At 43.5% G+C, this 23,847-nt stretch overlaps 1 protein-coding gene across 19 annotated transcripts in view; it reads right to left on the reverse strand.

Moving 5' to 3' along the window:
- Positions 1-3,625: 3,625 nt before the first annotated feature.
- The window catches only part of PKP4 (plakophilin 4), a 198,687-nt gene continuing 178,465 nt past the window's right edge, over positions 3,626-23,847 (reverse strand). For 11 of the 19 annotated variants that reach the window (XM_060177883.1, XM_060177882.1, XM_060177886.1 and 8 more), the window contains 6 exons: positions 15,362-15,557; positions 12,149-12,233; positions 11,912-12,029; positions 8,299-8,427; positions 6,819-6,892; positions 3,626-4,614 (listed from right to left, as the gene is read on the reverse strand). In XM_060177883.1, the coding sequence (XP_060033866.1) occupies positions 4,366-4,614; positions 6,819-6,892; positions 8,299-8,427; positions 11,912-12,029; positions 12,149-12,233; positions 15,362-15,557 (851 nt within the window). In that variant the 3' untranslated portion in view covers positions 3,626-4,365. Of the gene's footprint in view, positions 4,615-6,818; positions 6,893-8,298; positions 8,487-11,911; positions 12,030-12,148; positions 12,234-15,361; positions 15,558-23,847 lie in introns of those variants that run through there. The other 8 variants (XM_060177885.1, XM_007524294.2, XM_060177884.1 and 5 more) reach the window with 6 other exon arrangements.

Genomic DNA, 23,847 nt, shown 5'->3' on the forward strand with positions numbered 1-23,847 from the left:
GACAGAAAAGGGGAGAGAAAGATAGACACCCGAAGACCTGCTTCACTGCCTGTGAAGCGACTCCCCTGCAGGTGGGGAGCTGGGGGCTCGAACTGGGATCCTTATGCCAGTCCTTGCTCTTGGCACCATGTACACACCATGTACGCTTAACTTGCTGCATTACTGCTGGACTCCCTCTTTGCTAGATTTTATGACTGGCTTCTACATTAGCTTTTAATAACTACAAGAAGCAGTGGTCATGATTTAAAACTTCTTTTCCCATTCTCCCTTACAAATAGGGTGGCCAATGAGAGGTATGGGTGAGTAGACTATGGAAGTATTTTCAATAGATCAACTCATTCGGCAAGTGTTACTGATACCTGTTAAAAAAGAATCATTGCATTTGTTTTTATGAGAGAGAGAGGGAGAGGGAGAGGCAGAGAAAAATACTCTGATTTGGTGATCTGGCATGTAGGATTGACCTGGTACCTCAGTCATCAAATCTTGGACTGTAATATTGACCTACTTAGCTCCCCAATTCTTTCCTTCCTGCTGGAGAATGAGGGTGTGACTGCAGGAGTTCCAGCAGCTAATGGGAAGCCATGTGTGTGAGGGACAGAACTTGGGGACAGAACTTAGGTCATGGGGCCATCGTGGGCTCAAACTAGCATTGGTCTGTCTTTGCTTCTTTCAATTTGTGAAGAAGAGTAGGAAACAAAAATCCCCTCCAACTTGTCATGCTGACATCACTGCTGTGGGAGATGGTGCTACAGTCAGTAACCACAATTCTTCAGTGATGATACATGACTACAACAGCTCAGTAGCATGGTCTTCCAGACAATGTTAGTAGTGTGAGTTAGTGTTTGACCAACTTCCCTCCAAGGGAAGGCCTGAGGGGCCCATTTCTTGCCTCTGTGGGCAAAACTTTATCAGCTTAAAAAAATTTTTTTTCCTGCCTCTGGGGTGCGTACTTGTCTCGACGGGCATTTTCTAGCATGGGAGTGGGGAACGACCTAGAGTCCCAAGGGCAGCTGGCTGCAGTCAGCCTTTGTTGTCTTGATGGGGGATGTCAGCCATTGGAATTCTGCTTTTTTGCAGAGAACTTGACAGCTGCAATTTACTTACTATGAAACAAAACTTGTCATTAGCATAACCATAGCACAATCTAACGTTTCTAATTGAGAAGGAATTTGAGAGTTTTACATATCAACAACGTCTATTTAACCGTTTGTTACACCCATTTAAGATCGAGACACACCCTAGGTGTGTGCAGGTTTTGTTTAGACCAATTTAGTTAAAATATATTGATTGTTAACTAATTTTTACCTCAGACTTTAAATGTAAGTTAATTTTATCTTTATGAGAATTACGTTGAAAACCTTTTTCATTTAACTTTGCCTGGTAAGAATTTAGCCTTAAAGTTATATTCTTAACCTTAAAGTTAATGTTACTAAACTTTAAACACACACATACACATGGTCTTCAATATACAAGGAGAGAAACTTTTGTTACAAAGACATGTCATTTTAAACATGAATTTAGATCTATACTGTCTTAGCCGTTCTGGGAGTGCGTTGTCCAGCGGTGGCCTCTTGGGCAGCTCCACTTCTAGGAATTGTAGGTTACGATCTCTGCACGAATCTCTGCGTATTCTAGCTTGTCTGCCTTCAGACCCAAGCTGGAGATGTCGGCCATGGGGCCGTTTTGGCAGGGAGCCCGTGGTCTCCAGGTGGTCCGGGATCTGTCCAGACTTTATAGCATGAGGGCGGGAGGGCCATGCAGAAGGCGCGGGCCGAGGTGCCCCAGGGTGGCGGCCAGGATAGGCTGCCGCGGCCCTGCCCCATGGCCCTGCCATGTCTGCTGCCCTGTTTACAGCGGCTGAGCAGCGCTTAACCCACTGTGCTACTGCCCGACACCACCCCCCCCTCGAATTTTGCTTTTTAGTCATAAAACTGATTATGAATATCACAGCCAAGCTCTTTAGATATTTGACGCACAAGTTAATATTTTTAATGGGATATCTTACACATGGTGAAAAGGACAGGCTCAAGCACACATTTAGGTACATTTGATATAGACACCTGTGCAAGAGTTGTGACTATAGAGCATTTCCATCATTCCAGAACGCTCTTTAGTCAGTGATTCTAGTCATCATCTCAGATACTCCAGTGGCTCGAGTCCATCTCTAGTGCTATCTCATCACTTTCTGTCACCATTTCTGTCACACCTGCTCAGAATAGAACCATCAATCATGGAATCTCACTTCTAGTTTCGTAGTTTGAGCAACATCTATTTAGATAGGGACAGAGAGGTAGAGATGGAGAGAGAGGGGGGAGGGGTAAGGAGATGGAGAGGAGTAAAGAGAGGGAGGGGGGGAGGGAAGAGGACAGAAAGGGAGAGGTAGGGAAAAGGGGAAGAGGGAGAAAGGGAGGGGGGAAAGAGAGAGGAAAGGAGAGGGAGAGGGAAGTAAAGGGGGAGGGGGAGAGGCTGCAGCACTGAAGCTTCCCTCAGTGCCCTGGAGGCTAGGCTCTCGCCTGGGCCAAAGCAGCAGGTAACTCAAGGAAGCCAATTTGCTGGCCTGAGATTCATCTGAAATTGTTTAACACTCATATTATTGGCTCATTCCTTCTTGTTGTTGACAAGTACTCCATATAAACATAAATGTTTTAAATGTTTAATTTAAATGTTTAATAAGTGAACAGTGGTGACAAACTGGTCCCACTGAGACCTGGATGAAGACCCAAGTTAAGTTCTTTGTATTATCAGTTTGGACTGGGCTGTGCAATGCTGTCAGAGCAGGCAGTGTGGTTCCCCAAACCACTCAGCTTCCAAAGCAGCAGCTATAGGCAGTCAGCCTAGCTGCCTGGGTATAAACAGCAGGTTCAGGGAAGTTATTGATCCCAAACTCCAGTGGCATCAGAGCTGAAGTCCTAATGTCTGCCCTGAAGGGAGCCAGGAATCTGTGCCATCTCAGTTCACATTTAGGATCAGTGCCACTTTGCAGGCTATATGGAGCGAGGTCCCAACCTCCATGACCTGCTATGTGGGTGTTTGTTTCTCAAGGAAGAGCCAGGAGCTGAGGTGACAGTAGGAAATCACAAAATGTGGGAAAGCTGCAGATTTGGGTCTCCCTTTTCATTCTCACAGGTGAGCAAAAGCTAGCAAGTAATGCCACTCAGTATTATGATAATTTCAGGGTCTAGTCCAGAAATCTCTGTGGTGGAATCACAGCAAAAAAAATAATTAGAATGTGTTTTGTCATATACATTGTTTTTACTGACCAGTAAGTACCTGTTCACTGTTCCTATGTAGTTCTTAAAAAATAATAAAAATAAGCCGAGGAACCTGTCAATTTAATCAGGGCTGGGCCCTTAGGTGGGTGAAAAGTAGTTTTAAGTGCTGACAGCAATCTAAACCAAAACTTGAGAAAATGGCAATGTGCATTTAGATTAGAAACAAGTTCTAAATAACAGTGTCACTTAAACAGACAAGTAGGAGGCAAGGTATAGCCCTGTTATGACAGACATTAGCTGTGTAGAACTAAAAGTTGGGCACTAGAGCTGTTTTTGACATGCAATTAGATTTGCATTTAGTAATCTGTTTTCCCCGCTATATCACACACAGAAAATGAAGAATAGGGAGCAAATTTCCAAGGATGAAATGTCCACATTTATTTATTTTTTATGTGCATAGAAAATGGCAGTGAAGTGTCCTATGAAGAGGCAGGGATGGGCATGAGCTGCTATGCCAGATCAGACTTTGTGCTTCAAAGGTACACTATTCACCTTGAAAACAAAAGATGTTGTAGTTTATTTGAATTATTAACAATTTCGTGGGCCTCCCATCTATATTTTTTAAGCTGTCAGCTTCTTCATTCTCTTTTCAAATGACACACTGCGTTACAAATGATGGCACTTGACCAATGTGGCATTTCTATATTTACACCAACAAAATAAATTTACAAGACATAATAGCATACAATCTTGACATTTAGTAATAGCAATAAAACATGAAGGTCATCCATTTTATTTTTCTCTGTACAAACTATCAGAACGTAACTTTATTCACATTTAAAAATTCATCTTTAATTTGACCTACACATCCCCATCTCATTCTACCCATTTCTCCAACCTCTCATCACCTCGCCCACATTGTCACCAAACTATGGAATCTACAGGTAATTAGACTTAACACCTAAATAGAGCTTACAAAGTCATTTCTCCCAAAAGTTCCCTCATTTCCCTGATAATTCCTCAAAAAAGAAAAAAAAAGGCTCTACACTCATTCCTTCTATTTCACTTTCTCATTTCATCACCAAATCAGCAAGACAGACTTTTCATCTCATTCTTAACAAGATTAGAAAGAGCTCCACTGAGCATCTCGATGCTACACCCATGAGTCCGGAGACCCTGGGTATTGTTCTGCTCTGTAAGAAGGTCGCTTAGTGGAGTAAAAGTCAACATAGTTTGTGGTCGATTTCAGTCCATACTGTGTTGAATAATCAGAAGAAGCTGGGAAATGAACTTGCTCATCAAAGTAAGGGTCTTCATAGCTATGCGGAGACTGCAGATATAATCTGTATGCATCAAAGTTCTTCCTACTGGAGTCGTCTTGGCTATAGTACAGCTGTTGTTGCTGTTGACAAAAATGAAAAGGCAAGTAAATCAAAGCAATTCTTGAAAATACATGTTTAAACAAAAATTACTTTATTATTATTTATTTTCCCTTTTGTTGTCCTTGTTTTATTTTGTTGTAGTTATTATTGTTGTTATTGTCATTGTTGCTGAACAGGAGAGAAATGGAGAGAGGAGGGGAAGACAGAGGGGGAGAGAAAGAGACACCTGCAGACCTGCTTCACCACCTGTGAAGTGACTCTCCTGCAGGTGGGGAGCTGGGGGCTCGAACCGGGATCCTTATGCCGGTCCTTGCACTTCGCGCCACATGCGTTTAACCTGCTGCGCTACCACCCGACCCCCTAAACAAAAATTCTTATGAACTTCCTTATTTCAAAATTTAAAAGCAGCAGTCAATAATTGTGACTGCTGTGGAAAACTATTTGTGCTGCACACTGAAGATTTACTATAGGTTTGTAAGAATTTTAAATAATGTTTACAGGTAGGTCAGTTGTATTTATAAAAATTTTGTCTTATGGTGTCTAGAGAAGCCAGTGCCCAACAAGAGACTAAGTTGGCCAGGTGTCCTTTGATAACTCCCTTCACTAGGAGGCTCAATTCTCTGCTCTGCTGTGGAAGGGCCCAGGACGTTGCCACACCCCATGTAGTGATGGCCTTGGCTTGCCCTGATGGAGGAACACTGTTAGCACATCAGATACTTGTTTAATGTTGCCTTTGGGGTTTTGGATAATTGTAATTATACAATTAATACCATGATTAAAATGTACTTTGAGAGGACTAAGTCCACTCCTCAGTTCAAAGGAAATATGGAGTCTGTTTAACCCCAGTCCAACTTTTAAAACCCTCTTGTACTATCAAAGGGGTAAGAAATCTCAAGATGGGAAGGTGGTTACAGAGACATGTGCAAACAGAATCTAACAGGAGACATGTCAATGTCAGGTTAGTAAACCCACGAGGAAGCAAAGCTAAACATATGGTCCACTTAAAGGGAGGAGCCCTGCTTCCTTATCCTTTCCTTTTGCCTAATTTCTGGTCTTACTAACATCTCCAAATATGTTTGGAGAAAAAATTGTCAAGGTTCTAATGTCTGTCTTTCCTTTTGCTCATGTCCCCATCTCTTGACCTGGTAGGATGTCCTACATTTACCATACAGGTATTACCAACATGCTCTGGTATTAAACACATTCTGACATAATGCTTCCAGAGTGAAGTGATCTTTTTAATTTTCAGTTAGAATCATGAGTCTTGGGGGTATCTGTCTGGAATAGAACACTATGGCACAAGTCCTTTTTCTCCTATCTACAGAGAAAAGGTGATGATGCTGAGAGTCTCAGAGCACCCTGTGATGATGATCAGGAGATACACAAACTTGGGGATAAGAGGGGAGCACAGACGGCCCAGGTACATACAACATCAAGAAGGACAAAAACTCAGCTGGAAGGGGCCTGGTGGTGGTGAATCTGGTAGGGTGCACGTTATCATGCACAAGGAACCAGGTTCAAGCCCCCAGTCCACCCATGGGGGTGGGGAAGCTGTAGGTTTTTCTCTCTCCTCAATTTCTCTCCATTTCTATTCAATATATATAAAAATTACATAATTATTATATATATAATAAAATTGATTTAATCCTCACTCAGCTACTGTGGGCTCTGCTCCAGCAGGGCTGAATCTGTTTTGACCTGAGGGTGGACTTGTGTCTTCACACCATGGAGGTAGGGAGTTATGAGGACAGAGGGTGAAGTAAACAATGAAGAGAACAATGGGAGGGTGGGACAGAGACTCATGGCTGAAGCTCCAAAGTTTCAGTTCAATCTCCCTGACCACCTTAAGCCAGAGCTAGCAATGTTCTGGTGTAAAAGAAAAAAAAAAGTAGTGTGTTTACCAACCTTTCCCCACCTGGAGCACAGAAGGAATTTTAGAGGCTAACAGAAAGAGTGGAAAAGGAAGTTGTTGGGCAAAGTATGAGTTCAAATCCTCTCAGTTATTTCCCATCACAGGCCTGGTGGTCTCAGCAGCACCAGCACAGATATTTCAGGATGTGAAGCCACTGTGGGAGACATGTACTAATGCCCAGATGTGTTTCCATGGAGACAAGATTCCCAGGGAAGCTCCTCCACCCCTGCCAGCTTGGCCCGGCTTCTGGCAGGAACGCTTCCTGGGTTGACCCCTGATAACTGGCCTTCATAAAAACGATTGCAAATTCACCTGTAGCCGTCTATTTTGTTCTCTTGCTGGTGAGGAATAGGAACTGATGTAAATTGGTGAAGGTTTGCTGGAGCCTGGAAAAAAATATTTTATGAAATTAAAACTAGAACTCATTACTATGCTGCATTAGGTTGTGTGGGTTTCCTGCACTAGGTCTCTCTGTCCCCTGGGGCCAGCAGAGGCTAGGGCAGCCAGGAGCCTGTGCTCCCTGGGTCTGCTGGCTCTTACCCCAAGACCGTCAAGAGTGAACAACCACTGCATGAAATAGGCCATTTGCATAGTTCACCAAGAAACATGGCCAATGTGCAGAGCATCCTGAGAGCGTTCCTTCCCGAGCCCCAGGGGCTGCAGGGAGCCTGCCACACCTGTGAAACTTTTCTGCCTGGCTCTGTAGGAGTCTCCCCACCCCCCTCCTTGGGTTCAGGGACATCACATTTCTAGGTCTCAAAGAAGAGCACTGGACCCGAATGGAGAGGAAAATAGAACAAGCACCAAGTCCTCAGAGCAGCTGTCTCTGGCACTCTGGGTTCGGGGAGGTGCAGGCCTAGGTATGCGTCCAATGGAGGTATAGTCTGTATAAGTGCTTCCTGAGACAAACCTAGAGCCTGGTCATCAGACAAGTGTCTCAAAGTGTCCACAAAAGACTCCTGGCGATAGCACTGGTTGCCCTTCTCTTACTGTTGAGGCTAACAAAGATATTCTTAATGAGGAAAATGAAACACCCTTGAGGCAAATTAATTCAGTGAAGTAAGCTAAGAAGATACAGATGGGTGTGTGTGTTGACGCAGCGAGCTTTAAAATGCAGCAGGCTGCTGCAAACTGGAGGCAGCAATGCAGTGCAGTCTGTGCGTCTCCTCTGCAAGGAGCTTGCAGTCGCCATAGTAACAGTTACTAGCACACAGTTCTGCAGAGCTACAGTTTCAAAGACAACAGCACCACTGAGACAGCTCCCCCAACAGCTGTTAGCATACTGCCAGCTTTCTTTCTTTCTTTCTTTTTAACAGATAGGTTTTTTTTTTTTTTTTGGTAACTCACAGTGCCTTATTTAATGTGTAAATCATTTATAATTTTTAATACAGTTGGGACGTGAAATCTTAATAATTTTTTGGAATAGTATCCCTTAAAAATTACATGTACAGTTTTCTGAGTAGGCTGAAAAATACTAATGTTGTTTAGTACTTTTTATTCTTAAGAAAGTTTGAGACAAATCATATTCTATATTGTGGTGTTCATTCAAGCTCTTGTCTATGAAAATGTAAATAAAATGGCCTTCCATTCTTAGGTCTAAACTTAGGAGGTGAGTCAATTTTTTAAATTTGTGGCCACAAGACCACTAGCTTGTTTTACTTAGTTAAGTGCAACTTCCCCTGAAGCAAGAAAGGGACAGACTGGAAAGAAGGTTTGCTGCTGAGGTACGGGATATCTGTTGGGCCACAGGCCACTTCTCAAGCTCCATGTCACACAGTAAAGTGGCACCTACCAGGGTATAGGCCTTTCTGTGTGGCATCCCCTTGGCTATTGTAATACTGCACAGGTGGCTGGGTCCTAGCGTACTCAGAGCGAGGATCTCTGATGCCTAATTGTGCTGGTGAGGAGGAGGTACTGCCGACTGAAGGGCGGGCGGAAGGGTGAGAGGGAAGGAGAGAGAGAAAGCAGCTGTCAGTGTCTCTGGAAAACAAAGGTCAGTAGTCAGAAGTGCAGTGCAGCTGGGACTGAAGAACAGTCAGGCTGTAGGCCTCAGGGTGCAAAGCAGTGCCGGTAGAGCCTGAGCTCACCCACCAATGAAGCAGAGGCCCTTATCTTGACTAGGCCTTTACCCAGTGGTAACAGCACACGGGCCATGCAGTAGTTACATCTAATCTCAGAGTTACTCTGAATAACTTATCATCTGAGTTCCGCTGCTTAGAAAACATCCATTTGTTATTCTTAATGTATGAACATTCAGTACACAAAGGTTGTATGGCACAGTTCGATACACATTTTTAAAATATCTGTATATATAAATGTGTCTGAAGAAGAGTTCTTAGCTAATAAAGTTTATTCTTTTTAAAATAGTGATCAGCTGTCATAGAAATCATGTATAAACCAGGAAGCTGACTCATCAGGGAACTGAAGAGAGCCTCAGAGGCCAACAAGGCTTTTAAACTCAAGTTTAAGACAAACATTTAATAGTATCATTATCTATCCATGGATCATTGTTTGGGCATTTTTGAGTAATAAAACAACAAACAAAACAAAACAAACAAAAAAACATTGCACACATTATTTTCTTATTAAAAGTCATGGCAGGCTAGGGAGATAGCATAATGCTTACGCAAAAAAGCCCTTCATGCCTGAGGCACCAAAGGTCCCAAGTTCAGCCTCCAGCACCACCAAAAGCCAGAGGTCAGCAGGGCTCTGGGAACACACACACACACACACACACACACACACACACACACACACACACACACACTCACACACACGTACACACACACAAATCCTGGCTCCTTTATAGGCAATTCTAAATAAAAGTGGTTACTTATTCATTTGACAGCAGTAGCTCCCAATGATTTTAAATGTGCTGAAATTTTCAGGATTGACACTGAAAAATTTCCCTCCAAATGCCACTTCAGTTGATGAACCTGCTCTGTCTTAAAAAAGGGTTATGGATAACAGAAGCAAGCAAATTGTAAAGCTTGTGAGAACCACAGTGGTTATCTTTGGGAGGTGGAAGGGTGTGGTGTGGAAGTGTACCTGCCATCTTACATCTTAATTGTAAATTGAGTGTGTTAATCACACACTAAATCACACACAATCAATCACACAGTTACGGATGCACAGGCAGTAGCATCTATGTGCTGCTAACCATCTGATTTTCTAGATGGTACCAGGACCAAGAATAAACTCACTCAACTCCCACAATCACACTAGCAAGACATCAGATATGCTCATAAACTGGTAACAAGTGTGAAATACATTCCTCTTGTAATGGAATCCAAAGGAATTTGGGCTTCTCAAACTTTCCATACATGAATTAGAGAGAAACTCAAGACAAGTGCGCTGCTGAGAAGCCAGGTCCTAATCTGTCTGAAAGTATTCTTCTCTCTGTACATGTGCTTCCTCCTATGAAGTCATATCTCGTTACCCCTGGTACTTCTTTTATTTTTTATTTTTATTTTTTTATTTCTTTATTGGAGAATTAATGTTTTTACATTCAACAGTAAATACAATAGTTTGCACATGCATAGCATTCCCCAGTTTCCCCTGGTACTTCTATTCCTGAATCTCTAAAGGATTCTCAGCATTTTCACAAAGAGAGACTGCCTTGGGCTACACGTGGGAGCTCAGTAAGGATGGAAGAAAAAAACCAAACAAACACAGGTTTCTTTGCAGACAACAACTCATACTTTGAGCACTAAGATATAAATACACACTGTGCCCAGTGGGCACAGATAATTTTTAAAAATTCCAATACAAGTGAGACATCCAATTATGTAGTGAAAATCACTGGTCATGTATTAGTCTTTTTGCCCACATCTGTCCACATGAGAAATAAGACTGCCAGTAGTAGCAGAGCTAAATGCAACATATAATATTTATATATAAGAGTGGGAGGCTTAAAAACAAGATTTGGGTGTGGAGAAGAGATAGTATAATGATTACACAAAAAGACTCTCATGCCCGAGGCTCTGATAAGCCAGAGCTGAGCTTTTTTCTTTTTCTGGAAAAGAAAAAAGAGCAAACCAGATTTAAAACAAGTACTTATGGTTTGTCCCTGTTTCATTTATTTATTTATATTATTGGACAGAGACAGAGAAATTGAAAGGGGGGGGAGACAGAGGAGAGGAACAGAGATATCTGCAGACCTACTTTACCACTCGTGAAGCTTTCCCCTTGCAGGTGGGGAGTGGGGGCTTGAACCCAGGTCCTTGTGCACTGTAATGTGAGGATGTAACCAGGTGAGCCACTGCCTGCCCCCTTTCTGTCTTTTATTTAAGGATCACATTTACAGGCCAGATCTGACACAGTAGTAACAGTCTGTCGCTCCACGTAGATCATTGGCTGCCATAAGTGAAATAAATTCATGCAAGCCTAATTCTAGGGTCTGTTCCTACTAGCTCTGCAAGCTGGGGGTGGGGGTAGAGGATTAACTGGCAGGGAAAAAAAGGTGAGGGAAAGAATATCATGGCTCGCCCAGATTATGGGGGTAAAGAACCTTGTTTCAGAATTTCAATAGAAGAAAAACAGAAAAAAGTCACTTACTACACCAAAGACTTGGAGGGAGGAGGGGGGAGGGAGGAGGGAGGGGTTAGGTCCTGGAACATGATGGCAGGGGAAGACCTAGAGAAGGTCAAATTGTTATGTGGAAATGCTATGCATGTACAAACTATTATATTTTACTGTTGACTGTAAACTATTAATCCCCCAATAAAGAAATAAAAAAATTCACTACAGAAAAACTGCCCAACTTATGGTCAGTAGGGGACCAGGCAGAGCAGATCTTTAGGCAATTCTCAAAGGCTCTCTCTCTGTTTTCCTACACATACGCTACCTGGTCAGCTTGTGACATGCAGATTTCCCCACTCCCTCTCAGGCCAGTCAAGCAAAACCCACAGGGTAATTTAAGCACTGCAGGTGGTATAAAATTGAATAGATTTCTAAAATGGAAGAATGAGGGGGCCAGGAAGTGTAGAACCCACACTTACCCAGGCTTGAGAACCCAGGCACCACACAGAAGCACCATGCAGATGAGAAGCTTCTAGAGTGCTGAAGCGGTGTTGTGGAATCTTCCCTTCCCTCTCTCTCTCTCTCTCTCTCTCTCTCTCTCTCTCTCTCTCTCTCATCTTACCTCTCTCTGGAAAATAAAGTCCACCAAGAACACTGGAATTGCACAGATGCCAATTCCCAGTTCAAAAGTGAAAATAAAATGAAATGTTAATTAATAAAAGGAGGAAAGTCTGTGGCTAATAGTAGTATAGAATCCCCAAAGGTAGCTCCCACTCCAAAAGCCAATGTTCCTTTTCAGTGTTTGGAAGCGACAGGTTTAATCATCTGTGCTCACAATGTTCTGTCAAACAAGTGCTCTTGCAGAGTGGAGTTTACCCACTGACCTGACTGAGTGATAGGGGACATCTGCTGGTTGGTGGTAGACAAGGAAGGATGTGACTTGAATCGGTCTCGCTCTAAAGTCGACACGGGTGTGATAAAATGGTTCTGATTCCACCCATCCTAAGGAGTGAAAAGAGAAACAGAAGCCTCTCAAAATGATAATGACACTTCATTACAATAAATGATTGTGAATGTGTGCTGTGATGAATGCTAGTTATGTAGAGCTATTCTTGAGTTACCTTTTTATAAATGCTCCGGAGGTCCCGATATTGCCATAATGTATTCAAGACCTGAGCTGCAGCCTTCACCACTTTCAGGGATGATCTAAGGAGAGAAAGAGGATGTTAACAAGTGGGCAGCACAGCGTCAGGTGGCTCTCAGAACCTCAGGCTGGAAACCAGAGGCAATGGGGCCACAGGCTACTTACAACACACTGAGAAGCCAGCAAGACCTAGGCTGGTCAAGTTCAGGGCCTGTGCTCTGCAAGGAGCAGCAGTGAGGAACCCAGGCCTCTGACTCGAGGGTCTTTCCTAGCTGTCAGCCCTCAGCCTTATCATGGAAATGAGGGGCTTTGAGGCTACGGCCATGACCACATTGTATATATGGGGCTACCGTGGCCCCAGGCTAGTTTAAGTCACCCCCTCATTTCCATCATTTCACCTTCATGTAACTTCACTGTCCCCTCACTGTTTATACTCCTCTATTGTAGATGGCCAATGTGCTCTGATGTTTGATTTGAAAGATATGGTTAGTTACTATGCTCCCCTTCTTGATGATTTGCTGACCCTGGGGCTGTCTAAGCACTGCTCTGCACACACTGGTCAAGAGAAGTGCAGAGTAAAGCTTCCTGTCTCAGCAAAGGCCTTCAGATGGCCATGGGGAGAGGGTGTGTGCGTTTGGGGGTCGGTGTTTGGAGTCAGCTGGCAGGGTAACTAAACATCTCTGTCTTCAAAACTCATTCTGATAATGAGGGTTAGACTCCAGATGTGCATCACAGGATCTAGGACTGACCTCTTTTTCTACCCCATCCTCCCATGGAGGAGGTTGCAAGCACTTTCTCTGCCCTGTCCTCCACCCCCGCCCCCGCATCTGGGTTTCTGCTGCGGGAAAGCAGACTCCGTCAGCTTCACTGAGGGAGGGATGCAGGGTAGCCCAGGGGCTTTGCAATTGACTGTTCCCAGAGGAACTTCACCATCTCTCCATTCAGACTCAATCTTCTTGCTAACCCTGATGAGTTTAGAACAGAATGAGGTCAAAGCCTTCCTTCATTTTATATTTTCTAAACATGAACTGCAGCATAAGGAGAAATCCCAATGGAATGAAGGTAGTTGACATTTCAGAACCTGATACAGGCCCATGGGCCTCCACGCCTCATGACTGCCCTCTTCCAGCTCAGTCCCACATCATCACTGAGCTAATAACTTCCTGTCTTTGCAAGCTAGTAGCTGACACAGAAGCAAGCAGGGCAGGGCTCATACCCGGTTCTGCATCTGCTCTCAACACTCAATAAAGCAGCAGTGTGCCAGGGAGACACTTGAGACAGGTAGCTAGGCTAGACATGTTTAGAGACAGAAGCCCAGCTGAAAACAGCAAGGAAGGCTTCCTGTTTCCCTTTGCAGCGGAACTCTTTCAAAGAGCTATGCATTTTCATCTCTAATCTCCCATCTTCTATTTTATCTCAAACTTACAACCTCATCGCTGTTTAGCTGAACAATTCCCAGTTCTTGTCCCGCCAGAGTGGAAGAATTTGGCATATGCTCACCTTTGAAATACTTCCTTCCCTTGGTTTCTGAGATCATGGGCCCCTGGGTTTCTTCAATGGTCTGAAGACTCTCAACCACCATGTCTAGTACTGTGACATAGTCAGTCCTCACCTGGCCTTCCATTACCTCCTGGTTTGTACTGTTGGCCCCAGGGGCAGGAAAATTACCTCATGAGTAAAAGGGAAGTGTACTCTTGATTTCGTTCAGAGCTTTCTGGATCTCTCTTTAAAATTTAGACCAATCACATTATTTATTTATTTTTTTTAATAGGCAAAGGTTTTAGCACTGATTCAGCATTTCCTTAGCCTTTTCTTTTCCCACTCACAAATGTAGGCTACCCAGCAAAATTTAACAGCACAAATCATCATTAGTTAGTTCAGCAAGGGGGCGGAGGCCAGGAAGGGGAGTTAGTGGGATGCAACCCAATTTTATCTGCAACATCTTATTCCCTTCACTTCAAAACAAATGGAAACCATGTGCACTTCTTCCTAATGAAATCAAAGGGAGTGTGACTAAAGATTTCTCCTTGTTATGAAAACAGAAAATGCAGTAAGGCTTTGACCTCATAAAGGGGATATTTGCTACATTACTACATTATTATTATATTATAGTATTTCTTTTTTTAAATAAATTTTTTCTTATATTTATTTATTCCCTTTTGTTGCCCTTGTTTTTTATTGTTGTAGTTATTGATATCCTTGTTGTGGGATAGAACAGAGAGAAATGGAGAGAGAAGGGGAATACAGAGAGGGGGTGAGAAAGACACCTGCAGACCTGCTTCACCACTTGTGAAGCGACTCCCCTGCAGGTGGGGAGCTGGGGGCCCGAACCGGGATCTTTACACTGGTCCTTGCGCTTTGCACCATGTGTGCTTAACCCGCTGCGCTACCGCCTGACTCCCTATATTACAGTATTTCTATCAACACTGGAAAGGGAAAGACAAGGCATAAGGTAACTCTTAGCACTGCTAGTCAGTTAATACATACTTGTTTTACACACAGAGGAAGAAGCAGTGAACAAAGCCCCTGCTTCTGGTGGGTCAGATAACATGGCAGAGAACTCTGCTAAGAGCAGAATCAAGCAGGGGTGGGCTGGCAAATGTGAACAGAGGTGTTGTGCTGCTCTGCCAGTAAGACAGCAGTCCTGTCCTGGGGAGAAGGTGCCAAGCAACCTCCTTCACTGAAGGTTATGCTGCTCTGATAAGAGGCAGACCTACAGTCACTGCCAGAGCTCTATAGCAAGCCCATTCTGCTTCCATGCAGTGCATGCACCCGTGTCACCCAGAAGGGAACGTGCGAGCTGAGCCCAAGGCACATCCTGAGGCCAGGGCAACTCTTTTGCAGAGGAGGGACTCCAGGACTGACAGAATTCAAACAGATGCTCATGTACAACAGGATCTAGAGGCTGGAGCTGAGAGGAGGTGCAAGAGCAGTGTCCCAGCCTTTCCTCACCCTGGCACTCTGATTCTCCCCAGTGTTCGTACCACCAAATGTTACCAATGGATATGGGGTGTTACAATGAAGCTGAAGGACTCACAGCTGCCCCTGTCCCAGCAAAGCAGCTTTCCCAGCTAGAGAACCAGCTGACTGGTGTGCCTGAAATGCAGAGGCAGAGCCTTCCCCAGAAGGGCCTCCCAGACAAAGGGCCCCACAGGGGTGGTCTGGGGACAGGCCTCCCCACATGACTTGCCTGTCTCCTCTGCCCTTGGTTATGTTCACCAGCTTCTCTATGCCCCCTGAGTCGGCCAGAGCCTTGGCATTCTCCATGTTTTTGCTAGTGACTTCATGTAGAGCACAGCAGATGGCAGCTACGGTTTCATCAGATAGCACGCTGGGGCCGGTGCCCCCGGGGAGCCGGTTGACCAGGTCTCGCATGGCGTATTTACCTGTCAAATGCAAAGGATCACATGCCACCCTTAGGAGGCACAGGGTCTGTGCTGCTCTAAGACTGAGACAGTAGGATGATATGCTGCCCTCAGGAGGCACAGGGTCTGTGCTGCTCTAAGACTGAGACAGTAGGATGATATGCCGCCCTCAGGAGGCACAGGGTCTGGTGCTGCTGTAAGACTGAGAAAATGGGATCACATGCCACCCTCAGGAAGCACAGGGTCTGTGCTGCTCTACGGACTGAGACATGCTGCCCTCAGGAGGCACAGGGTCTGTGCTGCTCTGAGACAGTGGGATAGCATGCCATCTTCAAGAGCTTGTGCTGCTCTAAGAAGACCATGACAAGTGTGCAGTCTTGCAGACTTTTAAAAATGAAACCTCTAGTGGTTGACAGCTAACTCAACTGGATGTACATGTATAAAATCCATAAGGACCCAGGTGTAAGTCCCACTACCACATGGGAGCACCAGCACATGGGAAGTTACACAAGCAGTGGGTAGTCCTATACCTCTTCTTGATGGGAGTAAATAAATAAATAAGTGCCTATTTTCCATGTGTGGGACGTAGGCACAACTCCTGGAACTGCATGAGATAACCAAACACAAAAGTCGGTGAAGTTTCAACGCTTTGGTCTTTCTTCTCTCTCTAAAATATATGTCATGATACTGAGCCAGGAGGTGGCTCAGTGACTGAACAGTTCAACAAGGCCCTAGGTTTGATGCCTGACACTACTTAAAAAACAAAAATGAAAACAATGGTTGAAACAATAACAGCAAAATAGTCAAAACATGGCAAAGAAGAATATGTCAAATATTTGATTTTTTTTTTTTTTTGGCCTCCAGGGATATCACTGGGACTTGGTGCCTGTACTATGAATCCACTGTGCCTGGAAGCCATTTTTCCCCTTTTGTTGCCCTGTTGTTGTTATTATTATTGTTGTCACTGTTGGATAGGACAGAGAGAAATTGAGAAGAGGGGAGACAGAGTGGGAGAGAAAGACAGACATCTGCAGACCTGCTTCACTGCCTGTGAAGCAACCCACCTGCAGGTGGGGAGCCAGAGGCTCGAACTGGGATACTTATGCTGGTTCTTGCTCTTGGTGCCATGTGCATTTAACCTACTGCACTACCACCCAGCCACACAAATATTTGATTTGTAAGAATATAACCATATGCATCCATGTGACTTAAAGACTGGCTTATAAAACAATACTGTTAAAGCTAGAAAGAAACTGTTCACTACTGTATAAAACTGGGTGTACCAGTCAAGTTTGTTAAGTATTTTTATTAATAAGAAATAAAGAGGGAGTAGGGCAGCAGTGCAGCAGGTTAAGCGCATGTGGCGCAAAGCACAAGGACCAGCATAAGGATCCCAGTTCGAACCCCCGGTTCCCCACCTATAGGAGAGTAGCTTCATAGGTGGTGAAGTAGGTCTGCAGTTGTCTATCTTTCTCTCCCCCTCTGTCTTCCTCGCCTCTCTCCATTTCTCTCTGTCCTATCCAACAACAACGACATCAATAACAACAACAACAATAACTACAACAATGAAAAACAAGGGCAACAAAAGGGAAAATAAATAAAGAAATAAAGGAATTATGAAACTGAATTTTGTTCTCTGTTGAATTCTTAAACCTCAAAGATTTCTCTCTTCTAGAGCTCCTTAAAGTTTATCTTTGAGGGCTGGCAAGATAGCTCATCGGGTAGGGTATCTTGCTTTGCCATGCAGATGACCACTTAGCTTCCAGCCTGGCCCCTTGCACTGGAAGAAAGTCCCTCTCTCTTTCCCCTCCTCTCCTCTCCTGAGTTGGTCTGGAGTGCTGAAGTCCTGGCTTTAACAAATAAAGCAAACTAGAAACCTATGTTTGAAAACATTTTGAAGCCCGAATGCAGTAAAATCAATAAAGAATGCTTTTAATTAAAGATTTTTGGATCTTTACATGTGATCTGGGTACAGATACACATTTTTATTAAGCTGTGAGTGGCAGTAACATATCAGTTTCTTAAATGAAAATATGAAGATCAACAACGGTAGAGAATGTTCCATCCTGGAGGATGGACAACATACTCTATGCTACACCTGAGGAAGATGGGTCGATACTGGGGCAGCTTGGAATGTTCCTACTCATGACCACAGAATGTGAGCTCAGATCTACAAGGATGCAGAGATCACACAGGCTTCTAAGCTAAATATGGGCCCCAGATCACATCAAATTGATGGGGTTTACAGTCAACAACATTTATACCCCTTTCCCATATTAGGGAGCTACTCGCTTCCTGATACAGCTTTCTGGTCCTTTTCCAGCCATGACATCATCTCCCTAGACTTGGATCCACTGGCAAATCAGATTTCAGGCTCAGGGGCAAAAAAAAAAAAAAAAAAAGTATAGCCACAAGCTCTTTGGAATTTAACTAAAATATGCCTACTAGCTATCTACAAAATGGAGGACCACCCCAACTCTTCATCTGTACTTTAGGTCCATGATTGGTCAACAATTTATTGGGCTTTGTATGTTAACTCTCTTTTCAACCTCCAGGTTACAGATGCTAGCATGACGCCAACCAGACTTCTCTGGACAGACAACCCCACCAATGTGTCCTGGAGCTCCACTTCCCCAGATCCCTGACCCACTCGAGAAAGAGAGCCAGGCTGGGAGTATGGATAGACCTGTCAATGCCCATGTTCAGCAGGGAAGCAATTACCAAAGCAAGACCTTCCACCTTCTGTATCCCACTATGACTTGGGTCCATACTCCCAGAGGGTTTAAGAATAGGAAAGCTATCAGAGGAGGGGATGGGCTATGGAATGAAAGGATGGAAAACTATCATACAAGCCAATGGCCCACAAGAAAGGGCAGGAACAGCTATTCTCATATCTGACACAATAGACTTTAAAATAAATAAATTTTAAATGATAGGGATGGACACTACTTAATGCTTAGTGGATCAATCAATCAAGAGGACTTAACAATTATTAACATCTATGCACCCAATGAGAAGCCATCGAAATACATCAAATATCTACTGAAAGAGCTACAGCAATATATTAACAGCAACACAGTCATAGTAGGGGACTTCAGCACTCCACTCGCTCAACTTGACAGATCATCCAGGCAGAAAAATCAATAAAGACATAAGGGAGCTAAATGAAGAGATAGATAAACTAGAATTATTGGACATTTTCAGAGTCATTCATCCCAAGAAACTGGAATACACATTTTACTCAAGTCCACATGGGTCATTCTCAAAGATAGACCATATGTTAGGCCACAAAGACAGCATCTGCAAATTCAAGAGCATTGAAATCATCCCAAGCATGTTCTCAGACCACAGTAGAATTAAACTAACACTTAACAATCAACGAAAGATTAGTAATAGTCCCAAAATGTGGACGCTCAACAGTACACTTCTTAACAACTTCTGGGTCAAAGAGGAAATAAAGGAAGAAATCAAAATGTTTCGTGAGTTCAATGAAAATGACGATACAAGCTATCAAAATACTTGGGACACAGCTGAGGCAGTACTGAGAGGAAAGTTCATAGCCATACAAGCACACGTTAGGAAAAAGGAAAAAACACAAAAAGACAGCCTGATTGCACATCTTAAAGACCTAGAAGAAGAACAAGAGAACCCTAAAGCAACCAGAAGGGCAGAAATCATTAAAGTTGGGGCAGAAATCAATAACATTAAAAAATAAGAAAACCACCTCAACATGCTTTACCTCAGAATGTATCCAGAGACTTCACGTGTGGAATGACAACCCTTCAGCTTCATTACTCGGGTAAGACCTTTCCTTTAATAGTACACTCTAATTTCATCTCAGGTAGTTCACTTTCTAACAAAGTCCCATAACCTAGATATACACCAGTTTCTGTGAGAGAGAGCTTATGTGCACACGTATCCATAAACTATAAAATATATACCTGAAAGCAGGACTACACTAGAGTTTGCAATGAGTACCTCCCTAACACTTCCTCTCCACTATTCCAAGCTTGGGATCCATGATTGCTCAACAAATTGTTTGGCTTCATATGTTAACTCTCTTTTCAATCACCAGGTTCCAGATGCCACCAGGATGCTGGCTAGGCTTCCCTGGATTGAAGACCCCACCAATGTGTCCTGGAGCTCAGCTTCCCCAGAGTCACACCCTACTAGGGAAAGAGAGAGGCAGACTGGGGGTATGGACCGACCAGTCAACGCCCTTGTTCAGCGGGGAAGCAATTACAGAAGCCAGACCTTCTACCTTCTGCAACCCTCAACGACCCTGGGTCCATGCTCCCAGAGGGATAGAGAATGGGAAAGCTACCATGGGAGGGGGTGGGTTATGGGGATTGGGTGTTGGGAATTGTGTGGAGTTGTACCCCTCCTACCTTATGCTTTTGTTCACTAATCCTTTCTTAAATAAAAAATTAAAAAAAAAAATAAGAAAACCATACAAAAGATCAACGAAAGTAAATGCTGGTTCTTCGAAAGAGTGAACAAAATTGACAAACCTTTAGCCAGACTCATAAAACAAAAAAGAGAAGACCCAAATAAATCGTATCATAAATGAAATGAAAGAGGAGATATCTCAACAGACACCGCAGAAATTCAGCATATCCTGCGTTATTTCTATGAACAACAAACGATATGCCACCAAGCTAGAGAACCTGGAAGAAATGGACGATTTCCTAGATACCTACGAACTTCCAAAACTCAGTAAAGAGGAAGTAGATAACATGAACAGGCCCATCACAGCTAATGAAATTGAAACAGTTATCAAAAAATCTTCCCAAAAATAAAAGTACTGGACCAAATGGTTTTACAAATGAATTCTATAAAACCTTCAAAGAAGAACTAATACCTCTACTTTTAAAAGTCTTCCAGGAGATTGAAGACACTGGAATACTTCCTTCCAGCTTCTATGAGGCCAACATCACTCTGATACCAAAAGCAGACACACAACCAAAAAAGAAAACTACAGACCAATATCTCTGATGAACATAGTGTGAAAATATTGAAAAAAATTCTAGATAACCGGATGCAGCAGTATATTAAAAAGATTGTTCATCATGACCAAGTGGAATTTATCCGAAGCATGCAAGGTTGGTTTAATATAAGTAAATCAATCAACGTGTTCCACCACATCAACAAAAGCAAGACCAAAAAACACATGGTCATATCAACAGATGCAGAGAAAGCCTTTGAGAAAATACAACATCCCGTAATGATCAAAACACTACAAAAAATGGGAATAGATGGAAAATTCCTGAAGATAGTGGAGTCTATATATAGCAAACCTACAGCCAACATCCTACTCAATGGTGAAAAACTGGAAGCATTTCCCTTCAGATTAGATACTGATTTGTGCTGTCCACTATCACCATTACTATTCAACATAGTGTTGGAAGCTCTTGCCATAGCAATCAGGCAGGAGCAAGGAATTAAAGGGATACAGATTGGAAGACAAGAAGTCAAACTCTTCCTATTTGCAGATGACATGATAGCATACATAGAAAATCCTAAGAAATCCAGCAAGAAGCTTTTGTATATCATCAGGCAATACAGTAAGGTGTCAGGCTACAAAATTAAGATTCAAAAGTCAGTGGCATTCCTCTATGCAAACCCTTAAGTTAGAAGAAGTTGAAATCCAGAAATCAATTCCTTTTACTATAGCAACAAAATAATAAAATATCTAGGAATAAACCTAACCAAAGAACTGAAAGACTTATATACTGAAAATTATGAGTCACTACTCAAGGAAATTGAAAAAGACACAAAGAAGTGGAAAGATATTCCATGTTCATGGGTTGGAAGAATTAACATCATCAAAATGAATATACTACCCAGAGCCATCTACATATTTAATGCTATCCCCATCAAGATCCCAACCACATTTTTTTGGAGAATAGAACAAATGCTACAAATGTTTATCTGGAACCAGAAAAGAACTAGAATTGCCAAAAGAATCCTGAGAAAAAAGAACAGAACCGGAGTTATCAAACTCCCAGATCTCAAATTGTATTATAGGGCCATTGTCATCAAAACTGCTTGGTACTGAACATGAATAGACATACTGATCAGCAAAATAGAAATGAGAGTCCAGAAGTAAGCCCCCACACCTATGGACATCTAATCTTTGACAAAGATGCCCAGACTATTAAATGGGGAAAGCAGAGTCTCTTCAACAAATGGTGTTGGAAAAAATGGGTTAAAACATGCAGAAGAATGAAACTGAGCCACTGTATTTCACCAAATACAAACGTAAACTGCAAGTGGATCAAGGACTTGGATGTTAGACCAGAAACTATCAGATACTTAGTGGAAAATATTGGCAAAACTATTTTCTGCATAAATTTTAAAGACATCTTCAATGAAACAAATCCAATTACAAAGAAGACTGCTGGGAAGTTTTGCAGATGAAGTCACATCCACTATGTTGTCCCCTCAGGGCACTGTCAATTCCCTGCAATAGTTGATAATATAATCCTGGAATGCCTTGTTTAGTCCTCCCCCTTCCCATTCCCGCGAGAGCTGTTATCCTATCACAGGGTGCCTTGTTTACTCCTCCCCCTCCCACAAGAGCTGTGATCCTATCCCTGAGGGCCTTGTTTCCTAGCCAATCACGTTCTGACTTTCTCCCATAAAAGCCTTTTTTCTTCTGTTCCTTGCTCTCTTAGCCCTTTCACTTGTGGATGCAGAGGAGGGTTGCTGTGCGTAGTGGGAGGTGGCCATTTTGCTAGCTCCATGTGGCCCGAACCACTGTGCTCTCACCCAACTCTGAGGTGCCTGTGTGAATAAAGATTTGTGTTCCCTCTTCACCCGGATCTCCTCTATCTCTCCTCCATGGCGCAGCCCGACATATCATGGCGTGGTGGGTGGAGCGACGGGTTGGGTCCCAGGCTGGGCCTATGTTTATGGAAAAAAGGTGCAGCACCAAGTGGGCCATGTTTCCCTCTTGGGGGCGGGGCTAAGGGATGCCCCACATCTAGTTTAAATTCCTGTTTAAATCTACATTCGATAGGGGTGTGCCATTTTTATGAAACTCGGACCAACAACCTCTCCTCCAATGAAAACCTTTCTGGCATCTAGGACAAGGTGTTCGTGGCCTCTGGCTCCCTGGCTGGAAGTGAGGTCTCGATTTATTTTCTGGACATTGGTTACGACAGTGCCCTTGGCAACCACACTGAAAGCAAGCCCCCTTTTGCTTACTTGGGGTAGTTGCATAGGCCTGTGTCATAGTGGGTGACTTATAAGAGCTTCATCTAAGTTCCTATGTAGCTAAAATCCAGGTATCTGGGTGTTCGTGTTTAAGACTGAGGCATGCCTGACGGAATTCTAGAATCATGCCATCCCAGACAATACAACAGGAGGAGAAAACGGGCATCAGGAGGAGAAAACGGGCATCAGGATTATAAATCTTTCTCTCTAAGCTTGACTGGACCCTAGTAATGAATTTAGCTAGGGATTCATTGGGTTCTTGACGAAGGGAGAGAATGGGGGCTGAGGCCACTCCCGTGGATGGTGTTAACTTCTCCCATGCTTGGGATGCGCAGATGCATACCTGTTCAAAATAACCAGCTGAGAACTTGGCCTCTGCCTGCTGAATTCCGGTTTCAAAATCACCCATTCCAAACAGTGCATCGAAATTCCATTCCAGCTGATTCTGACTATTTCTCCGGGATTGCTGTAAGGATTTATCATGAAAAAATGCCTCCCATGGCAGGAAGAGAGGACCTGGGAGCATAGTACGAGCTACATCCTTCCAATCATGGGGAGTATTAAGGTTCTGGAGAAAGCCTCCTAAAATGGACTTGGTCAATGGAGCATGAACTCCAGTTTCCTTAACTGCCTGGAGAAGCTCCTTAAGATCTTTGGAGGACTACGGATGCCATGCCTGAGGGTTTTGTCTATTGGGGGCCACATTTACCAGGAAGATGTGGATTTGCTTTGATAGTGGGATAGCAGCGGGGGGAGGAGTCACAGAAGTGCAAGCTGCTCGAGGAGTGGCAGCAGCAGCTAGAGAAGCCGAACACGTGTCTGCCAAAACAGAATTCTTGGGGCAAAATGCAGAGGTCTTAGGGTAGGTAAACACCAAGACAATATCCCTTAACTGTTGGATATCAGCCTCAAGGTCCCTTAACTTTTTGGGAGGGCGCTCTATATATACCCTGAAATCTGCGACCATGGCCAAGAGGATCCATGGTGCGGCCCTGAGTAAAATATCTCCGAGATAGAAAACCCGTCTCATGAGAAAAGAGTAGAGGGTTTGGGATGCCTCTTTGTAAAAAGGTAGGTCTCGGGAGTCGGGCTA

Source organism: Erinaceus europaeus, chromosome 18 (genome assembly GCF_950295315.1).
Source record: "Erinaceus europaeus chromosome 18, mEriEur2.1, whole genome shotgun sequence".
Taxonomy (NCBI): Eukaryota; Metazoa; Chordata; class Mammalia; order Eulipotyphla; family Erinaceidae; genus Erinaceus; species Erinaceus europaeus.